The 16,836-nt window shown below is 37.3% G+C and overlaps 3 protein-coding genes across 6 annotated transcripts; 2 read left to right on the plus strand and 1 right to left on the minus strand.

Annotated features, from left to right (window-relative positions):
- Window positions 1-5,754: 5,754 nt before the first annotated feature.
- On the minus strand, window positions 5,755-9,218 carry LOC127942856 (uncharacterized). 4 transcript variants are annotated; one of them, XM_052538854.1, is made up of 7 exons: window positions 9,124-9,218; window positions 8,832-8,993; window positions 7,997-8,323; window positions 7,277-7,558; window positions 7,035-7,178; window positions 6,358-6,729; window positions 5,756-6,231 (listed from the first exon to the last, which is right to left on the minus strand). In XM_052538854.1, the coding sequence occupies exons 3-7, from the start codon at window positions 8,292-8,294 to the stop codon at window positions 6,149-6,151; spliced, it is 1,179 nt and encodes a 392-aa protein (XP_052394814.1). In that variant the 5' UTR covers window positions 8,295-8,323; window positions 8,832-8,993; window positions 9,124-9,218; the 3' UTR covers window positions 5,756-6,148. The 4 variants fall into 4 exon arrangements, with proteins under 4 accessions (XP_052394815.1, XP_052394814.1, XP_052394812.1 ...); XM_052538852.1 differs by having other exon boundaries at window positions 5,757-6,231; window positions 8,622-8,993; XM_052538855.1 differs by lacking the exon at window positions 8,832-8,993 and having other exon boundaries at window positions 5,755-6,231; window positions 9,124-9,180.
- Window positions 9,219-10,120: 902 nt separating this feature from the next.
- LOC127942877 (SLAM family member 9) lies at window positions 10,121-12,331 on the plus strand. The gene is made up of 4 exons (XM_052538888.1): window positions 10,121-10,238; window positions 10,636-10,956; window positions 11,030-11,326; window positions 11,418-12,331. The coding sequence occupies exons 1-4, from the start codon at window positions 10,190-10,192 to the stop codon at window positions 11,573-11,575; spliced, it is 825 nt and encodes a 274-aa protein (XP_052394848.1). The 5' UTR covers window positions 10,121-10,189; the 3' UTR covers window positions 11,576-12,331.
- A 280-nt stretch (window positions 12,332-12,611) lies between these two features.
- Window positions 12,612-16,820, plus strand: LOC127942866 (gamma-glutamyl hydrolase-like). The gene is made up of 9 exons (XM_052538870.1): window positions 12,612-12,862; window positions 13,831-13,945; window positions 14,046-14,096; window positions 14,228-14,312; window positions 14,408-14,546; window positions 14,926-15,032; window positions 15,696-15,786; window positions 15,994-16,131; window positions 16,301-16,820. Exons 1-9 carry the CDS (start codon window positions 12,766-12,768, stop codon window positions 16,420-16,422), a joined length of 945 nt encoding a protein of 314 aa, XP_052394830.1. The 5' UTR covers window positions 12,612-12,765; the 3' UTR covers window positions 16,423-16,820.
- Window positions 16,821-16,836: the final 16 nt, after the last annotated feature.

Here is a 16,836-nt window from a genome sequence, read left to right on the forward strand (position 1 = left end):
AAATCGATGAAACAATTGTGGCTATTTCCTCCCACGCCTGTTTAACCGACGCTATTTTGGGTGGGTTTCTCCCATCCCCATACAACACAACTTCTCTGTCTTTCACTGCTCTTACAAGAACATCAGTCTCCTCGGCTATGAACCGCTCCTGGCGTGCGCCTGGTAAATACGCCATAATAATAGCAATCCATAATGGAACTTGCGCACCTGCTTTTAAAGGGAATGTTGGATGACGCTCTGATTGGTTTATTTCACGTTACGCCCAAACCACACCTATGAATAATGAAGCTACTTCAGACCAACCCATTTTAGATTTGCGCCGGGCGCAAGAGCCATTTATCCCGCCGGGAAAATAGCAACAGCGCCGAGACCCGCCCACAAACTTACTTGCGCTTCGCGCTTTGACACTTGCGTTTCAGATCGTTAAAATAGGGCCCTATATCTAATGTGACCACGCCCCCGCGCTGAACGCGCTATTCAGATTCAAACTGGAGCGCGCGGCTTGAATACACCCACACAGAAGAAAAAGCAGCCAGACTGTTATTCTAATCTCCAAGTACAGCATCCCTGGGAAGCCCAAACAATCTGAGATGAAAATAACAGCGTTTTGACGACATGGCGACAAACACAAACGCAGCTCTTCCTCTTCTCCGTCGGAGCTCAACAAGACCACGGCTTCTTTTTTGTGTATTCATGTGGGCGGAGGTTAGTCAAAAAACTGTTTTAGTGACATCATTACTGCAGGAACTAGAGGGATTTAGTCCAAAGGGTCGTTTTTTGTAGTCAAATTATGTTAAATAAAATATCTCGCTTGGCATTGAACTTTGAGCTTTAGAATTTTACAGATATTATTTATACTCTAACAACAACATTACACACTAACTAAAGTTTAAAACATGGGATCACGAAGAACGGGATCAAACTGAATATAGTATATCACAAGGATTTCTGAAATAAATAACAAAACACCTGAATAATATATTACGAATCAAAAACTAAAGTGGCTTCTGCATCATAAAAGCTGTTGTGTTGAGCCCTTAAAAATGTTCCTTTCACAGCTTAACTATGAAAACTATCAACAATGGACAACATACACAAAACATTTTGAAATAAATAAATAAAAGCCATATGAATTATTCAGAATCAATTTCGAGAAACATATATACACATATATACACATATGTATATATATATATGAATGCTGTTTAAAAATGAAATCTATGTTATCATGCTAAGGAGCTGACTGAAAGACAGCGACTCCACAGTAGAGACAGGCTGCATGTTTTCAACAGTGTTTCACCTGTATGAGAAAAACATACAGAGAATCACTTAAGACACTTTGCTGTAGACCCATTCCACATAATAATATTCATTAAAACTGTATGTTAACACGTAGGAGCTTGCTGCATGTATCTGTGAGTAGGCTACAGTTTAAAAAATCCATGGGAATGGATTGCGAAAGTGTGCGCGCAGATTATGAATTCGTGGGTAGATTCAAAAACAGACGGTACGGTTTATAAAATCTGAGCACACGGATTGGAAATTCGTAGGCTAGGATAGGACATTGAACCAGAAAGACACAGCTTACATTTGAATAAAAGGTTTTGTCTGTATGCTCAACTAAAGTGAAATAATGAGCATATTTCCACTTTGAGAAACTCGTGTTGCTCTCGGCTTGACATACTTGAAAAAACAGAAACACACCCACAGTGCATCTTCGTGTTTACAGTGGTTGGCATCCACCAATCCTAAAATGCAGCGCTGCTGCAAACAGGTTAGGCTGCACTTAATTAATTTAAAATTAAAATTAATTAAAATTAAAATTAATGCATTACAGTATTAGTTACTGTCAAAAATAACTGCGTTACACCCAACACTGCCCAACACTGGACAACACTCTTAAAAAAAGGGTTCATTGGGGTTCTATATAGAACCATAGGGTTCTTTACTCAACTCCAAAGAACCTTTTATGCTAAAAAGGTTCTATGATGAAAATAAAGGACCCTTTTGGCTCAAAGGTTCTTTACGCTATTATTCATTCATATATTACATGATTCTGCAACATTTTGTATTTGTAATTAAATAATTGTTTGTAGTAACTTAATATCACATTTAATCATGCTGATTTTTGGAGAAAAACTGAAATGGCACTCTCCATGTGATATCGACTACATAAAATGATATAAATATATACATTTTCTAACCCCTATATCTTGAATTTTGTGATCATTCACATGCATTCATAAATGCATTTGAATACGCCGAATAATGCAGTGAAAGAACACACTCAAAATGGACACACACCACGCACACTATGACTTTATCATGTAACTTTACATTAGCCTAAATACGTTCACTTTTTAGGACAAAAAATAAAATAAAAAAAACGAGTTCACATATCACACCTAAACACGCGTGGAAAACGTAATTAGAACTAGCTACTAAATTAGTTAAAAATGTCTATCCATATGATTCGCGAACTCCAAACTGACTCTGATTCGCGAACCAGCTCCGAACTCCCGAAATGACTCAAATGATTCACGCTCCGAAATACCGAACTGACTCAAATGATCCACGAGGCCGCGTCAAACTCCCAAACTGACTCAAATGATTCGAGATCCCTAAACTGACTCAAATGATTTGCGAACCTGCTCCAGACTCCGCGAACCTGCTCCAGACTCCCAAACTGACTCAAATGATTCGCGATCCGGCTCCGAACTGACTGATTCGCGAACCTGCTTCGAACTCTCGAACTGATTCAAATGATCCACGAAGCCGCGTCAAACTCCCAAAAGGACTCAAATCGCGATCCCCAAACTGACTAAAATGTTTCGGGAACCCGCTCTGAGCTCCCGAACAGACACAAATGATTCGCGATCCCGCTCCGAACTCCCGAACTGACTCAAATGATTCATGCTCCGAACTCCCGAACTGACTCAAATGTTTCGCAATCCCGCTCCGAACTCCCGAATTGACTCAAATGATTCATGCTCCGAACTCCCGAACTGACTCAAATGTTTCGCAATCCCGCTCCGAACTCCCGAATTGACTCAAATGATTCATGCTCCGAACTCCCGAACTGACTCAAATGTTTCGCAATCCCGCTCCGAACTCCCGAACTGACTCAAATGATTCGCGAACCCGCTCCGATCTCTCGAACATTAATTAACATTTTGTGAAATAACAATCAAACCAAAATTGCATCTAATTCACATTACACAATTACAGGTGCTGGTCATATAATTAGAATATCATCTAAAAGTTTATTTCACTAATTCCATTCAAAAAGTGAAAGGCAGTGACAGTCTCTAAATACTCTTGGAGGTCTGTGGTGTTATTGTATGTGGCAGCCTGCTTAAACATATTTCAGTCAGTGGTGTCTTGAAGATACTCTGACAACCCTTCCGGTCACACATGCATCTGTGTGTGAACTGGCAGACATTAGCATGACAGTGATGTGGTCTAAGACACTGAAGTGGAAGAGGGCTTTGTAAACTCCTCTCTGTGTGGTGTAAACAAAGTCAATGTTATAACCTCATGTTGGAAAGTTGGTGTATTTTTGGAAACACATTCTTTAAGTCTGCATGGTTGAAATCCCCAGCTATGACGAGAAAAGCATCAGGGTGTGCTGTCTGCTGCTCAATGATGTGCTGGTACAGTTGAGTGGAGGGCAGTTCCTCCCACTGGCACGAATACTAACTTCATTTCATCCTTCTCAACAATCACATCTGGAGCACAAACAGAAGCAGTTTTTCAGACAAGAGATCAGTGAAAGTCATGCCTCACCTGGATTTCAGTTGCTATTAACCACATTTAAACAATCATTTCTGCTTGTTTTCCTATTACAGTCACTGACACTAAAATTTGATAGATCTTACTGATGCTGCTGCGTATAAGCAGAAATTCATTTGCTAACTTTTGATGCTCTCTAGAACTTGCATGTCAAATTTTGGGACCAACACAAGCACAAGAAGAAGAAAGGCAGAAGACTAAGCAAAGAATATCAAAGCATGTTTGAGAACAGTTGTTTTTTGTAATGTTGTTCAACATCTAAAAGTATCAGTCTATTGAAGCCAGTTGGGAAACAGTAACTTGGGAGTGGAAAGTTCTGCAGGTGAATCATAAGAATTACAGAAATTCAATGCATGTCAGTTACACCAGAGAGTAACTGAGAGAGGTCTCTGCATTAAAGACCCACAATTGGCAGATGAAAATGCTTTTTCACTTCTCTGTAATACAGTAAATAGGCCAGTATAAAGTATGACAGAATGCATGTAACTAAGCATCAATCCAGTCTGATAAATTGACAAATGAATAGTGCGTCCCAAAGCCTGACCTTTTTCAAATATCATTAAACCGTAGGTAGAAACTTATGTGATTACATTTAAAATAAGAGCTACAGCAGAGGGGAAGCATAGTAGTGAACATCTTATATTTAGCTCTTTTTCACATACTAAGCTACTGTTCTTGAAATATGTTTTTTTTTTTTTTTTTTTACAAACAAAAGTACACAACTGAAACTCAACATCTTACCGTCAATAATTGGATCACTTTCTTCCTGGCCTGTTTGAACAATAATGAAATGAACAATGAAAAGGCACACTATTTTACAGTAACTTACCATCCGTTAAATCTCTCTGCTGCTGATAAGGAAGGTAGTGTTGGCAGGAGCCAAATCCTGCTGGAAAATGAAATCAGCATCTTCAAAAAGCTGGTCAGCAGAAGGAAGCATGAAGTGCTCCAAGATTTCTTGGTGAACAGGTGCATTTACTGGTATACTGGTGCAGTTACTTTGGTTTTCAAAAACACAATGGACCAACACCAGCAGATGACATTACACCCCAAATCATCACAGACTGTGGAAACTTAACACTGGACTCCAAGTAACTTTGGCTATGAGCTCCAAAACTTGCTTTCATCTGAAAAGACGACTTTGCACTACTGGGAAACAGTCCAGTTATTCTTCTCCTTAGACCAGGTAAGATGCCTCTGATGTTGTCTGTGGTTCAGGAGTGACTTAACAAGAGGAATATGACAACTGTAGCCAAATTCCTTGACACGTCAGTGTGTGGTGGATCTTGAGGTCTTGACCCCAGCCTCAGTTCATTCCTTGTGAAGTTCACTCAAATTCATGAATTGATTTTGTCAATCCTCAGAAGGTTGCGGTTCTCTTGGTTAGTTGTGCATTTTTTTTTTTTTTTTTTACTTTTTCATTCCACTCAACATTCTGTTAACATGCTTGGATACAGCACTCTGTGAACAGCCAGCTTCTTTAGCAATGAGTGTTTTTGGCTTACCCTCCTTGTGAAGGGTGTCAATGATTGTCTTCTGGACAACTGTCAGATCAGCAGTCTTCCCCATGATTGTGTAGCCTAGTGAACCAAACTGAGAGAACAGCTGCTAAGGGTGGCCCATCTAGTTATTACGTTTAGGGGGCAAACACTTTTTCACAAAGGGCAATGTAGTTTTGGATTGTGTTTTCCCTTAATAATAAAAACCTTCATTTAAAAATTACACGTTGTGTTCACTTCTGTTATCTTTGACTAATATTTAAATTTGCCTGATGATCTGACACATTCAAGTGTGACACACTCATGCAAAAAATAAGAAATGAGGAAGGGGGCCAACACTTTTTCACACCACTATATATATGTGTTTTTGTTTTGCATTTATGGAATAAGGTTTCCCTTAAGGTTTTCCAAAAATATATAGTACAATTACTTTAATTTTTTTTTATTAAATAGTAATAAAATAAACTCATACTTTGTTCTTAATGATAATTACATTACATTCAGAACAAAGTTGCAGCCTCTCATTCACATTATTAGTTAGAGCTTAAAAAAAACACGCCATTATATAAATTGTACACTAGAGGGCAGACACCATAAAAAAATATTTTGTTCATTTACAATAATCAAATCTGTACAATTGATACTAATGTAACATGAATATCTGCATAATACATTTCATCAACTGTAAACGACAAAAACAACAATGACAAAATAGTTAGTGTAAAGTCAAAAGCAACCCTTTGTTATGTTACTTTTCATCGGTTAACAGTATGCAGCATTATTTTAAACACATTTTCTAGTTTTAAAGGCTCATAAAATTAGAGATGTTTTATATAGTAAGGATAATGTAACAGACGCTATAGACAAGTGTTTGCAGTAGTCTCTCCATTCATTAATGTTTCTGTCTCTTCTTGAACATTCTCTTCGTCTTCTGAGGAGTCTGTAAAGAAAAAAAAATCAAACGATTATTGTTATAAACAAGGATGCATGAATTAAATCTGTCATTTCAGATCATCTATCTTCTGTTAATGTATCTTTACTCTACTTAATGATTTGAGCTTCTCACCTCGGACGATAAATGACTTGGAAATCACATTTCTCCCCTTCCTGGAGATATTCAGTTTATAAATTCCAAAATCTGTGGATCGGATTTCATTAATTGTAAGATATCCATTTTTTTTATCCAGGTGTACTCTGCGTCTGTAGCTGTCTCTGAGTTTCTCAACACGAGCAGTAAAATCAAAATTGTTTTTTTCATTCAGTTTGGCGATGACGGTGAATGGGTTTGTGCTTGCTGTGTTTAATTCTCCAAACCTCCACTGCAGCACATCAAAACTTTGTATTGCAGTAACACCAGTGTTTAGAATGACTGACTCTCCCACCCTCGTGGAGATTGTCTTCAGTTCATCGGTCTCAGCCAAATCATCATCTGGAGAATCTAGACAGAGAGTAAACATTCAGGGGTGCACAATCTACTTTTCAAACAAATTGAAGAGATTGATAATAAAATTATTACCAGTGGTAAAACAATGAGTGATAAAAAAAAAAACTCGGATGAATGATCAAAGAGTAAGACATGCTTGTTATTAAAACAAGATATTAAAAGTGCAGTAAGCCACTGAAACAATGAATATGGTAAGTAAATCAGTTATAATGAGGTAAATCAATTATAATACATACAGTAAATGTGATCAAAATTACATGACAAATACATCTTGCTCTGTTAAATGTGATTGAACTTACCCGGTTGATCCTTTTTTCTATATTTCCAGTAGATAATGAACATCCCAACCACAGCCAAGACTAGTACACTAACTACAATATTGCAGATCAGCACCATGTGACCTAACGATAAGCCGTCTCCTTTGGTTAAACTTGATGCATCCACTACAGAGAGAACACAGAGAGTTAACAAATACAACTTTTAAAGTGCTATAGAACAAGAGAATAAAAGAACAAATCAACTAATATCATCTCTGCTGTACCTGCACATGTGAGACAGAGCTGAGTTGAGTCCAGATGTTGAGTCTGGTTGCTGATGGGATTGTTGAGCACACAGCTGTAGCTGTTTTTATCCTGATATTCCACCTCCAGAGGTAGAGAGAGACTGATGCTGAGATCAGACACACTGATGCTGGACAATAAACTGTTTCCTTTGTACCAGGAGAGAGTCACATGACCCACATTCACCACTGAACACACCAATGAACAAAATGATGAAGAACATTGTGAAGAGTTACTGCTGATGACAGGAACAGGCAGAGGAGCTAGAGATGGAAAACACAACAAAATAAACAGACAATCCAAACCTGTGCATCTATTTACCAGCATCCATTCATCTCATTGACTCGGAAATAAACAATAATACTAATAAAAAGATAAAAAGTCTTAAACAACACCTACATCAACAAAAAATTTCCACTAGTTTTGTTTCTCTGGGTCACTCGCCACAAATTACACATGCCAGGCTGTGACAAAGGTCTCATATTACTCTTTACACAAGAAACCTGATACTGTACATCCACCTTGGCTTTGTCTCCAAGAGGATATAGGATGATTGAAAGATCGTAAAGTTACAAAAGTAACAACATGCGACTTGGCTAATTTTACATTTTACCTGCTGACCGACTCAGGTGACTAGTCCAGTGTCCTCAATGTGGTTCAATGACTGAAATCAACAGCAATTCAACTACAAAACGACTCACCAGAAACAATAATACTGAATTTCTTGGGTGGGATGTCTTTTCCACCAATGATCTGCAGTTCGTAAAGTCCAGAGTCTTCGGCTTTGCTGTTAGTGATGGTCAGAGATCCAGTCCGATCATCCAGCTGCAATCTGTCTCTGAATTTCCCATCAAGAGCATCATTGTATATGGAGATCTTATTGGCTACATTGTTGATCTGAGCTATACGGGTGCTGTCAGGTCCAAATATCCACAGTATGAGTTCATATCCCCGTAAATCAGTAAGATCAGTGTGTAGTGTGACAGAATCTCCCTCCATCACTGACTTTACATCAGCACCAAACACACCTGGAGAAATACAGAAACAGTTGCACATACTGACAACATTGAGCAAATCCAAATGCTAATCAGCTAATTATACTTAATAAAGGTTAGCAGGTTAGTTGTTTGTGGGGAAACAGTAGTACACTACCACAGAATGAGCAGATGTGTGTGATTGTGGTTGTTATGTAAATATTACACCACTCAACAACAAAATTAATTTACATATAGGCTAGTTTGATTTCAAATGCACACTCAGACTCAAGCAAAGCTTTTAAAGAGCGACAAAGTGAAACTGAATGTCTAAAGCTTTTTAAATACTCACCTATCGCGAGCAAAAAGCATAAAATTAAAACAGGGGTCTTGGTCTTCATTTTGGTGAGTAAAGATGACGAGTGTAGTTAGCAAACTGTTGTTGTGTTTACGAGTGATTAGCATTTAAATAGCTCGTATCAGACCCAACGTAAACACGCCTTTCTAACTAACATTATTGTATGTAACCGACTTAACAATACTGTATAGAGATATTTTATACCCGGTTAAAATTCATTTGTGAATCATATTCGTCTTCGGAGTCGAAATCATGATTATTTCGCTGCTGATAAGCCAAAACAAAACGCATTCCGAAGATCGGAAGTAAGAATCCGGTAAATAGCAGGAAGTTCCACCTGTCAAGTATTGATTCACGCGTCGTCACCTGCAAACAACAACATTAGCTTTAACTGTTTTGAGCTTTAATTATCGTTTCCTTATGATTTTCCAAAATACGTGTAATCACGTGGGCTTCAGATAACAGAGCTCTTTTCAATAAAATAAAGTAACTTTACCTCATGAAAACGACGTAGTCAAACGCATTTGTGTGTCCTAGGTGTGCATTGCAATGCATTTCCACCTCATGACCAGGAAACAGAGTTGGTGTGACTTTTTTTTTTTTTTTTTGGAACTGGCGGGTGTAAGTCAACATGAAATCAGATTTACACTTAGAAAAATTAACCATGGTTTTATTATAGTAATATTGTAGTGACCATGGTTTGTGTGTGTGTATAAAACCACACTTTTACTACAAATACCATAGTTAAACCATGGTTAGTGTTTCAAAGCCATGGTTAATTTAATTATAACCATGTTTTTTTTTTTTGTTGTTTTTTTTGTAGTAAAACCATGGTTAATATTTGTAAGGGATACCTCTAATCAAATTAATAAAAAGTATGTCCGTTCTTATAAAATTAAATTAGGTCTGGTTTTGAAAATGGTTAATGTTATTTTACATTTTAATGTTTAATGTTTTATTTTTATTTTAATGTTATTTAACAAAAATAGTATTGGTAGTTAGATTGGTTTTCATTATCACACTCATTAAGCAGATCAAGAGAAGACTGAAACCTAGAGCTGATTTCTTATAAAGGTGGTTTTGTTTTGTTGGGTGGATGGAATATCTATGTTGCATGCGGTTGAATGGCTTCTTCCTGTCTTGCTAACATGAACCACAGACTTTTTCCTGTTAAAATAAATAAACTCTTAAAGTAGTTAGTCTGTCAACAATAATGCTATTTAAAATAAGCTATCGATTTGCCAATGACTATTTAATATTTAATGTAGAAAAAAACTTAACCATTATGAGAAATTGCACTTAAGTAGGTTTCAGTTTACACACTCTAGTAAAGTAAGTTATTGACCTTTATTCCTTTTAATATCAGCAGTTTTGACATATAGGCCTATCATTATCATGATTGGTCAATCAAGATGTACTTTCTACCAACAGATGCATGTAGGACAAAAGCAGATGCACAGTTAGTGCGTGAGCACAGGGAGGGTGTAAAATAGGGGAGGATTCAGACCTGGTCACATTATGAGTTATGTTCTCTCAGACAGCTCAGTAAACGGCTGATAAAAATGCTTCATGGGTTACTTTTGTTTGGTTTGTGCTTCTGGCGTCTCGTTGGTAAGAAAAAAAATGCCTTTTTTTAAGCCATTTTAGCTCTTGCAGTTTTATAATGGAGTATAAATCTACTGTTTAAAATTAATGATTGTTATTTTGCAATGTTTAGCAAGCTTATATTAGTATAGTAAGCAATTTGGATGCATCTTGTCATTTTAATCTAGTGCTGGTTATCAGTAAACCTATTGTTGTGTGTTAATGGTGTACTTTAAACTTTAAGAAGAAACTTTAAGCCATGTTTTTTTTTGACAATCGTATCAATCTGTGGTTTTACTGTGACGACCTGTTATGCGTGTAAAGTGGTAAAGTGGTTTGATGATGAAATCTAAAATAGTGAACCAACAGAAAGTTAGAAAAGCGGTTTAGTCAGTGATTGAGGAAATGCTCTTGCATGTTTCAGGTGTGTTTGGGGTTGAGGCAGATGAAATCGAGTCGTTGTTGGTGATAGAGGGCGATTCTGTCTCCCTACCGACTGGTGTGACTAAAATACAAGAGGACGATCTGATCATGTGGACATGCGGAGACTATTGCATCGCTAAACTCAACATTTCATCCGAAGTCATCGCTGAAACTCATGACAGATTCAGAGACAGACTGCAGCTGGATCATCAGACTGGATCTCTGATCATCACAAACACCAGAACCACAGACTCTGGACTTTATAAAGCACAGATGATTGGACAACAAGTGTCTAGGAAAACTTTCAATGTTACTGTCATTGGTGAGTAAAAACTCACAAACTCAGACACAGACAATTTAATCTGATTTAGTTATATTTCTCTAATATTTTCCAGCTCGTCTTCCCGTTCCTGTCATCACCAGTTACTGTCCTCAAAATCCTCCATCAGGATCATCAGCGTCCAGATGTGTGCTGCTGTGTTCAGTGGTGAATGAGAGTCATGTGACTCTCTCCTGGTACAAAGGAAACAGTTTATTGTCCAGCATCAGTGTGTCTGATCTCAGCATCAGTCTCTCTCTACCTCTGGAGGTGGAATATCAGGATAAAAACAGCTACAGCTGTGTGCTCAACAATCCCATCAGCAACCAGACTCAACATCTGGACATCACTACACTCTGTCAACCATGTTCAGGTAGCATCAAACCATCACTAAACAGCACAACAGCAGCATATTATCAATCATTCCACATACTTATATGTATTCAGTTCTTCTTTTCCTTCAGAATGTGTCTGCTGTTGCAATTCGACTGAAGCTGTGATCCAATTGGTCGTCTCTGCTCTGGTGGGCGTGGCTATTGTTGTCGTTCTGGTTTATGACATCAGATCCAGAAAAGCTGAAGAGAAAAGAAGAGCTCGGAAATCATCATCAGATCATAACTGACTTACTGTAACAAGAATATTAAAAATGGGAGCTGGGTAGTAACTTTCATCTTCAAATATACCTTTTTTAAAAAGCCTACTGCTATTCTGAATTCTGAATATACTGTATATTCACAAAGTCTTCCAGTTTTGTGGACATTCACACAGAGACCAGTCTCTAGTCAAGTGGCTATAACTCAAGAGGACATACAGCATAAGTAATTTTTATAAACTTGCCTTAAAACAACATTACTGATGCCCCTATGAATACCCAGTTTGCTCAGAGCTAATAAAGAATTTTGATTCTAGTGCAATCACATTTAAAGCTCTGCTTACTTAACACTTTCTGCTGTTCTTGTGGTCTTGGTAGGTAGCAGACCTGACAGGAAGTTGGTTAGTTTTGCAAAAAAAAACAACAACTTATGACTTCAGAAGAACTTGCCCTTTACTGGCAGTACATAAATACTTTTACACAAAACTTTCAGAAAGTTTTCTATGGCCTAAACTGACCTACGGGAACTTTTGAACTTTTGCACACTTACACACTTCTGTTTGAGAACCAAGTTTACTTTTTAGCAACCCACCACAGTAAAAGTCTTCTATGGCTGTGTATTACATCATATATTTCCTCCAGAGCACGTATTCATTCTACAGAACTGATGCACCATTAGTACAAGTGGTTACCCTGTTATGAAATGTCATCATTGTTGATTATGATGGTCGTCACTGAGAGATTTGTCTTGATATTGTTTTAATAATGCCATGCAATGCTTTTCTTTGTATTTAATGTAGTAAATAGCTAATCATTATAATCAAAGCCTCGCCATTGTGCATTTATGCGATTATCAGTTAATCTTTTAACGGTGTAATTATTTATTTAAAACACACGTGGCATTACAATTAGCTTCTGAGGAGAATGCACTTGCCATTTAAGAACAGTTTAATTCGTATGGTGACGATTCGAGTGGGCGGGGCCAGGCGTGACTCTTCGCTATTCTGAATTCGTCATCAGAGCTGATCCTCGCTGGAGAACAGCCAACGCCTGGATAATTCACGCGCGTCAAGTTAACGTGACGATTGCGGATACGCGGATCCGGGTGCAGCTTTCATTAAAAAGGAAGACATCGGCATTGGAGCTGACATTGCCTTCTTTTACTGAAACCATCGAGGAGTTGTCATTTATTTCGTCCTTTGCTGTTCTACCTGAGGTGGATGTATCGCCAGGTGCTCGTGCTCGCGGTGTTCGCCGCTCTTCTATGCGGTTTTCCAGCATCATGCGCTCGTAATTTAAATTACAGACCCATCATCGGTAAGAATAAAACGATTATTTTTAGCGGTTTTCTCACTTTTTAATGTCCCGTTATATTAATGCATGATGTCTGATAGCTGATGTTAGTTGTAATATTACGTCTCTCGCTTTTTGAATCGCAGCATCCTTCTCCGCGCGGCTCTGTTGCTAGAACCTTCTAGTTTCTTCTGGATTATTTAACTCTTAAAAGCACTGTCATGGCAACACGTTTTAAACACGCTTGGAAGACCACCTAACCTTGACGAAAAAAGGTTAAACCAGCCAGTGGTTAATTGGTCTGCTTTGATGGTTTTAAAAGGGTTGTGGGCATCTGTGGTTGTGGCACCAGCTGCTAAACAACAGCATGACTAATCTGAAAAACCAACTAAACCAGCAAACCAGTACAGCCTTAATGACAATTAACTATTGGTTTGTTAAAGTAAAAGCAAAGTAACCATGGTTTTTATGCGGATTGATTAATATTTGGGTAGCACTTTATTTTACAGTCCTGTTCCCCATGTACATGCTATGTACTTATAATAGTAATTTCAATAACTATGTAATAACTAGGTACTTACCCTGAACCTACCCTTAAACCTAACCCTACCCCATGTAGTTACCTTGTATTACCAGAACTTTCTTAGATAAATACACTGTAAGTACACTATAAGTACATATTAGAACACGTACTGTAAAATAAAGTGCAAACACTATTTGCATACAGTAACCATATTTTTAGTACAAATAATAAAACTATGGTTAGTGTTGCAAAACCATGGTGAATTTTTGTCAAAATTGAGTTATTCACATTCTTATGCTGTGACAATTTATTTAGATTATGATTTTTTTCAAGTTGAGTACATTTTGGGAATGTTGTAGAGACTTGTTCCCCATATCACTATATGGAATGCAAAAACTTTGCAAATGCAGATAGAACCTTATATGTATGTATGTATATATATGTGTGCGTGTGTGTGTTTGCGTTTCAGGAATTTTAGCCCAGGAAAACTTGGAGGACGACCCTCATGCACAGGGATCTTCTTATATAGCTGCATCATATGTGAAGCACTTGGAGTCAGCAGGTGCCAGGGTTGTACCAATTCGGTATGTTAAACACAGGCTACATACAGACTACTTTAACACAAATGTAAATATATATATATATAGGGGAAGAATACATAAAAATAAATATGTATGTTTGCAGAATAAATCGCACCAAGGAAGAGTACGAAAAACTGTTCAACGCAATAAATGGGTGAGTGTTTCTGAATACTTTGACTTTTCTGGTAGATGTGTTTGGAAAATGGAAATTGGTTTATATTTGGTTATATTTGGTTTTTCTTTGAATCTGTATTTACATTGATTGACTGCTTTTAACCCATTTAGTTTGCTGCTGCCTGGTGGGAATGTGGACATTGAAAAGTCTCAGTTTACCAGAGCGGCAAAGGTTTTCTATGAACTTGCAATAAAGGTTAGTTAAAAAAAAACCATCATGTGAAAATTAGTTTGAATTGATCTTGATCTGACGGATGTGGTTTGATGCTTCTTCTTTATTAACCATGACAGGCTAATGATGCTTCAGATTATTTTCCGATCTGGGGCACCTGCCAGGGCTTCCAGCAGCTCACGGTTCTTACCAGCAACAAGAACTTGTTGACCTTGACTGACACCAAAGCAGTCGCCCTGCCGTTGACCTTCAGTCCAGGTTGGTAACAGTGCGTGCTTTTCTCCAAATGTGTCACATTCTTACTAGTATTACAGCACTGTTGTCCATTATAGTGATTACAAGTGACGGTTAATGGGAGGGAACATATAACAACGCATACTTCTATTGTTTGTGTTTATATAAGCATATTTATATAGTTATTTCCAAAACCATTAACTGGATGTACAACATGATGTGGCTTACTAAATATATACGTTTGTATGACTTGCTAATTTTCACAAATAGGTGAGCCGCACCAAAAATGTCCAAAATTGCTAAGGACAGTTTGTGCTGTCTGCTTTTACCAAAGTCTTGCGTTAGCTCATTAATGTTGTTTGCTATGAGTTGACGTTTGGTCAATAATTTTGACTAATTACAGGAGCCCAGAAAAGCAGGTTGTTCAAGAAGTTTCCAAAGGATGTCCTTCAGTCCCTGGCAGAAGAAAACATCACGTCTAATTTCCACAGCTGGAGCTTGTCCATGCAGGTACCAATCTAGTAATGTTTTTTTATACATATGAGAATTTTGTTTTTCAGATGTAATTTCACTATGCATCAACTGAAAAAAAAACCTTCTGTATTTCACACACTTCTAATTTTTGCATACTGACCAGCATTGTTGGGGAAGGTTACTTTTAAAAGTAATGCATTACAATATTGCATAACTTTTTCTTACATGGAGTGGGCTTGCTAACAAATATAATAAATTTGATCAACAAACAAAAAAAGTCAACAGTGAGATTAAATACATAAAGATTATTTGTGCTATTTAACAGATTTAATTATTGCACAATATTCTTACTTTGCATTGCACATTTTGTATTAATTTCTAGGAATACTGAATCTGTTTTTGAGGAAGTGAGATCATGTTTGCACAGGGCACACGGTGCATCTGCACCTTTCTCATGATTTCTCTCAACATGGACATTAGAGCTGTTGGCCAATAAATGGGAAAACAAAGTAATTGGAGTTACTTATTTGGAAAAACAACTATTTTATTGTACATTTAAAAACTTTACTAGTAACTTGGGAAAAGTAATCTGATTGCGTGCTTGTAATGCATTACCCCCGACACATCTGACCAGTCACTGTATACCACAACTGTTGTATGTTCTTATTCGAGTTGTCTGAACATGATTTGCTCTTACAGAATTACAGTAGCAATGCCAAGCTTAAGCGTTTTTATCGAGTCCTAACTACAAATACAGATGGCAAGAAGGAGTTCATTTCCACAATGGAGGGTATGAATGCTACAGAGCATCTCTTAGTGTATGTGTGTGATGTAACCCACCAATCATTTCACCCATAATACAGTGCTGTAGTGAGCTAATTGTTTGGTTTAACATGTAGAAGTAAATATGTAGATGTCGGTTTGTTCAAATGTTCAGTAAGTGATCACTGTAAATAATGACATTTTCTTATGTGTTGCTCTGTCATTTATCCTGTAGCGTATCGATATCCCTTCTATGCTGTTCAGTGGCACCCAGAGAAAAGCCCATTTGAGTGGATTGAGAAAGCCGGTATGGTGCACACGCTCTCAGCCATCAAAGCCACTTTCTACACTGCTCACTTCTTTGTTTCTGAAGGTTAGTCTTCTAAAAAATGGAAAATACAATATGAAAAATAAGATCCCTCATCTTGGCTCTTTGATTAACCCTTTTAATTTGAGTTGGTGTTAAACTTGGTTTTGTTTGTATATGTACATTCTTTCTGACCGCTTAATTTATGCATTCATGTGCTAATTGTCTTTTTCAGCAATGAAAAACCATCATCGGTTTTCTTCGCAAAGCGAAGAAGAAAAAGCTCTGATTTACAACTATCAACCCATCTTCAAAGGCCTGAACAGCATCTTCCTGCAAAATTACTACTTCGATTAAGTGCTTACAGTGTCTTTGTGGCAGAAAAATTATGATTAATAATAATTTATTTGTTTTTAAGTATTGTTTTTATTTCGTTCCCCAAAGTTCAGCAGAAATTGATGTTTCGAATGCTGCAATGCATAATTGTAACGTTCATGCTTCTAATTCACTCATGTTTCTCTTGATTGTAGATTCTGGATGTAGATGTGAAGTGTTCTAGAATCATCATGGCTGAATGTATAGATGCAGTTATGTCCAATTCAGAAGTCAAATTATATGATATATCTTCTAGCGCCATCATTCAGAAGTTGAACATTGTAACGTTTCACAGGGTTCAGTGGCATGACCAATGCAATGTTTAAAAAATCTAGTACTTTATCAATATCAGAGAAATAAAATATGGATTTAAACTTTAATCTTGTTTTAACTGTT

Source organism: Carassius gibelio, chromosome A22 (assembly GCF_023724105.1).
Source record: "Carassius gibelio isolate Cgi1373 ecotype wild population from Czech Republic chromosome A22, carGib1.2-hapl.c, whole genome shotgun sequence".
Classification (NCBI taxonomy): domain Eukaryota; kingdom Metazoa; phylum Chordata; class Actinopteri; order Cypriniformes; family Cyprinidae; genus Carassius; species Carassius gibelio.

What these genes read in the sequence shown, in the direction of transcription:
- LOC127942866 (XM_052538870.1), top strand. Translation starts at nt 12,766, where the DNA reads ATGTATCGCCAGGTGCTCGTGCTCGCGGTGTTCGCCGCTCTTCTATGC. An exon ending in CTGTTCAACGCAATAAATGG is followed by an intron (nt 14,097 to 14,227) that starts GTGAGTGTTTCT and finishes TAACCCATTTAG; the next exon opens with TTTGCTGCTGCCTGGTGGGA. An exon ending in GCCGTTGACCTTCAGTCCAG is followed by an intron (nt 14,547 to 14,925) that starts GTTGGTAACAGT and finishes GACTAATTACAG; the next exon opens with GAGCCCAGAAAAGCAGGTTG.
- LOC127942877 (XM_052538888.1), top strand. Translation starts at nt 10,190, where the DNA reads ATGCTTCATGGGTTACTTTTGTTTGGTTTGTGCTTCTGGCGTCTCGTT. An exon ending in GTGCTTCTGGCGTCTCGTTG is followed by an intron (nt 10,239 to 10,635) that starts GTAAGAAAAAAA and finishes TGCATGTTTCAG; the next exon opens with GTGTGTTTGGGGTTGAGGCA. An exon ending in ACTCTGTCAACCATGTTCAG is followed by an intron (nt 11,327 to 11,417) that starts GTAGCATCAAAC and finishes CTTTTCCTTCAG; the next exon opens with AATGTGTCTGCTGTTGCAAT.
- LOC127942856 (XM_052538852.1), bottom strand. Translation starts at nt 8,670, where the DNA reads ATGAAGACCAAGACCCCTGTTTTAATTTTATGCTTTTTGCTCGCGATA. An exon ending in ATGCTTTTTGCTCGCGATAG is followed by an intron (nt 8,324 to 8,621) that starts GTGAGTATTTAA and finishes GTATTTCTCCAG; the next exon opens with GTGTGTTTGGTGCTGATGTA. An exon ending in GCTCTGTCTCACATGTGCAG is followed by an intron (nt 7,179 to 7,276) that starts GTACAGCAGAGA and finishes TTCTCTCTGTAG; the next exon opens with TGGATGCATCAAGTTTAACC.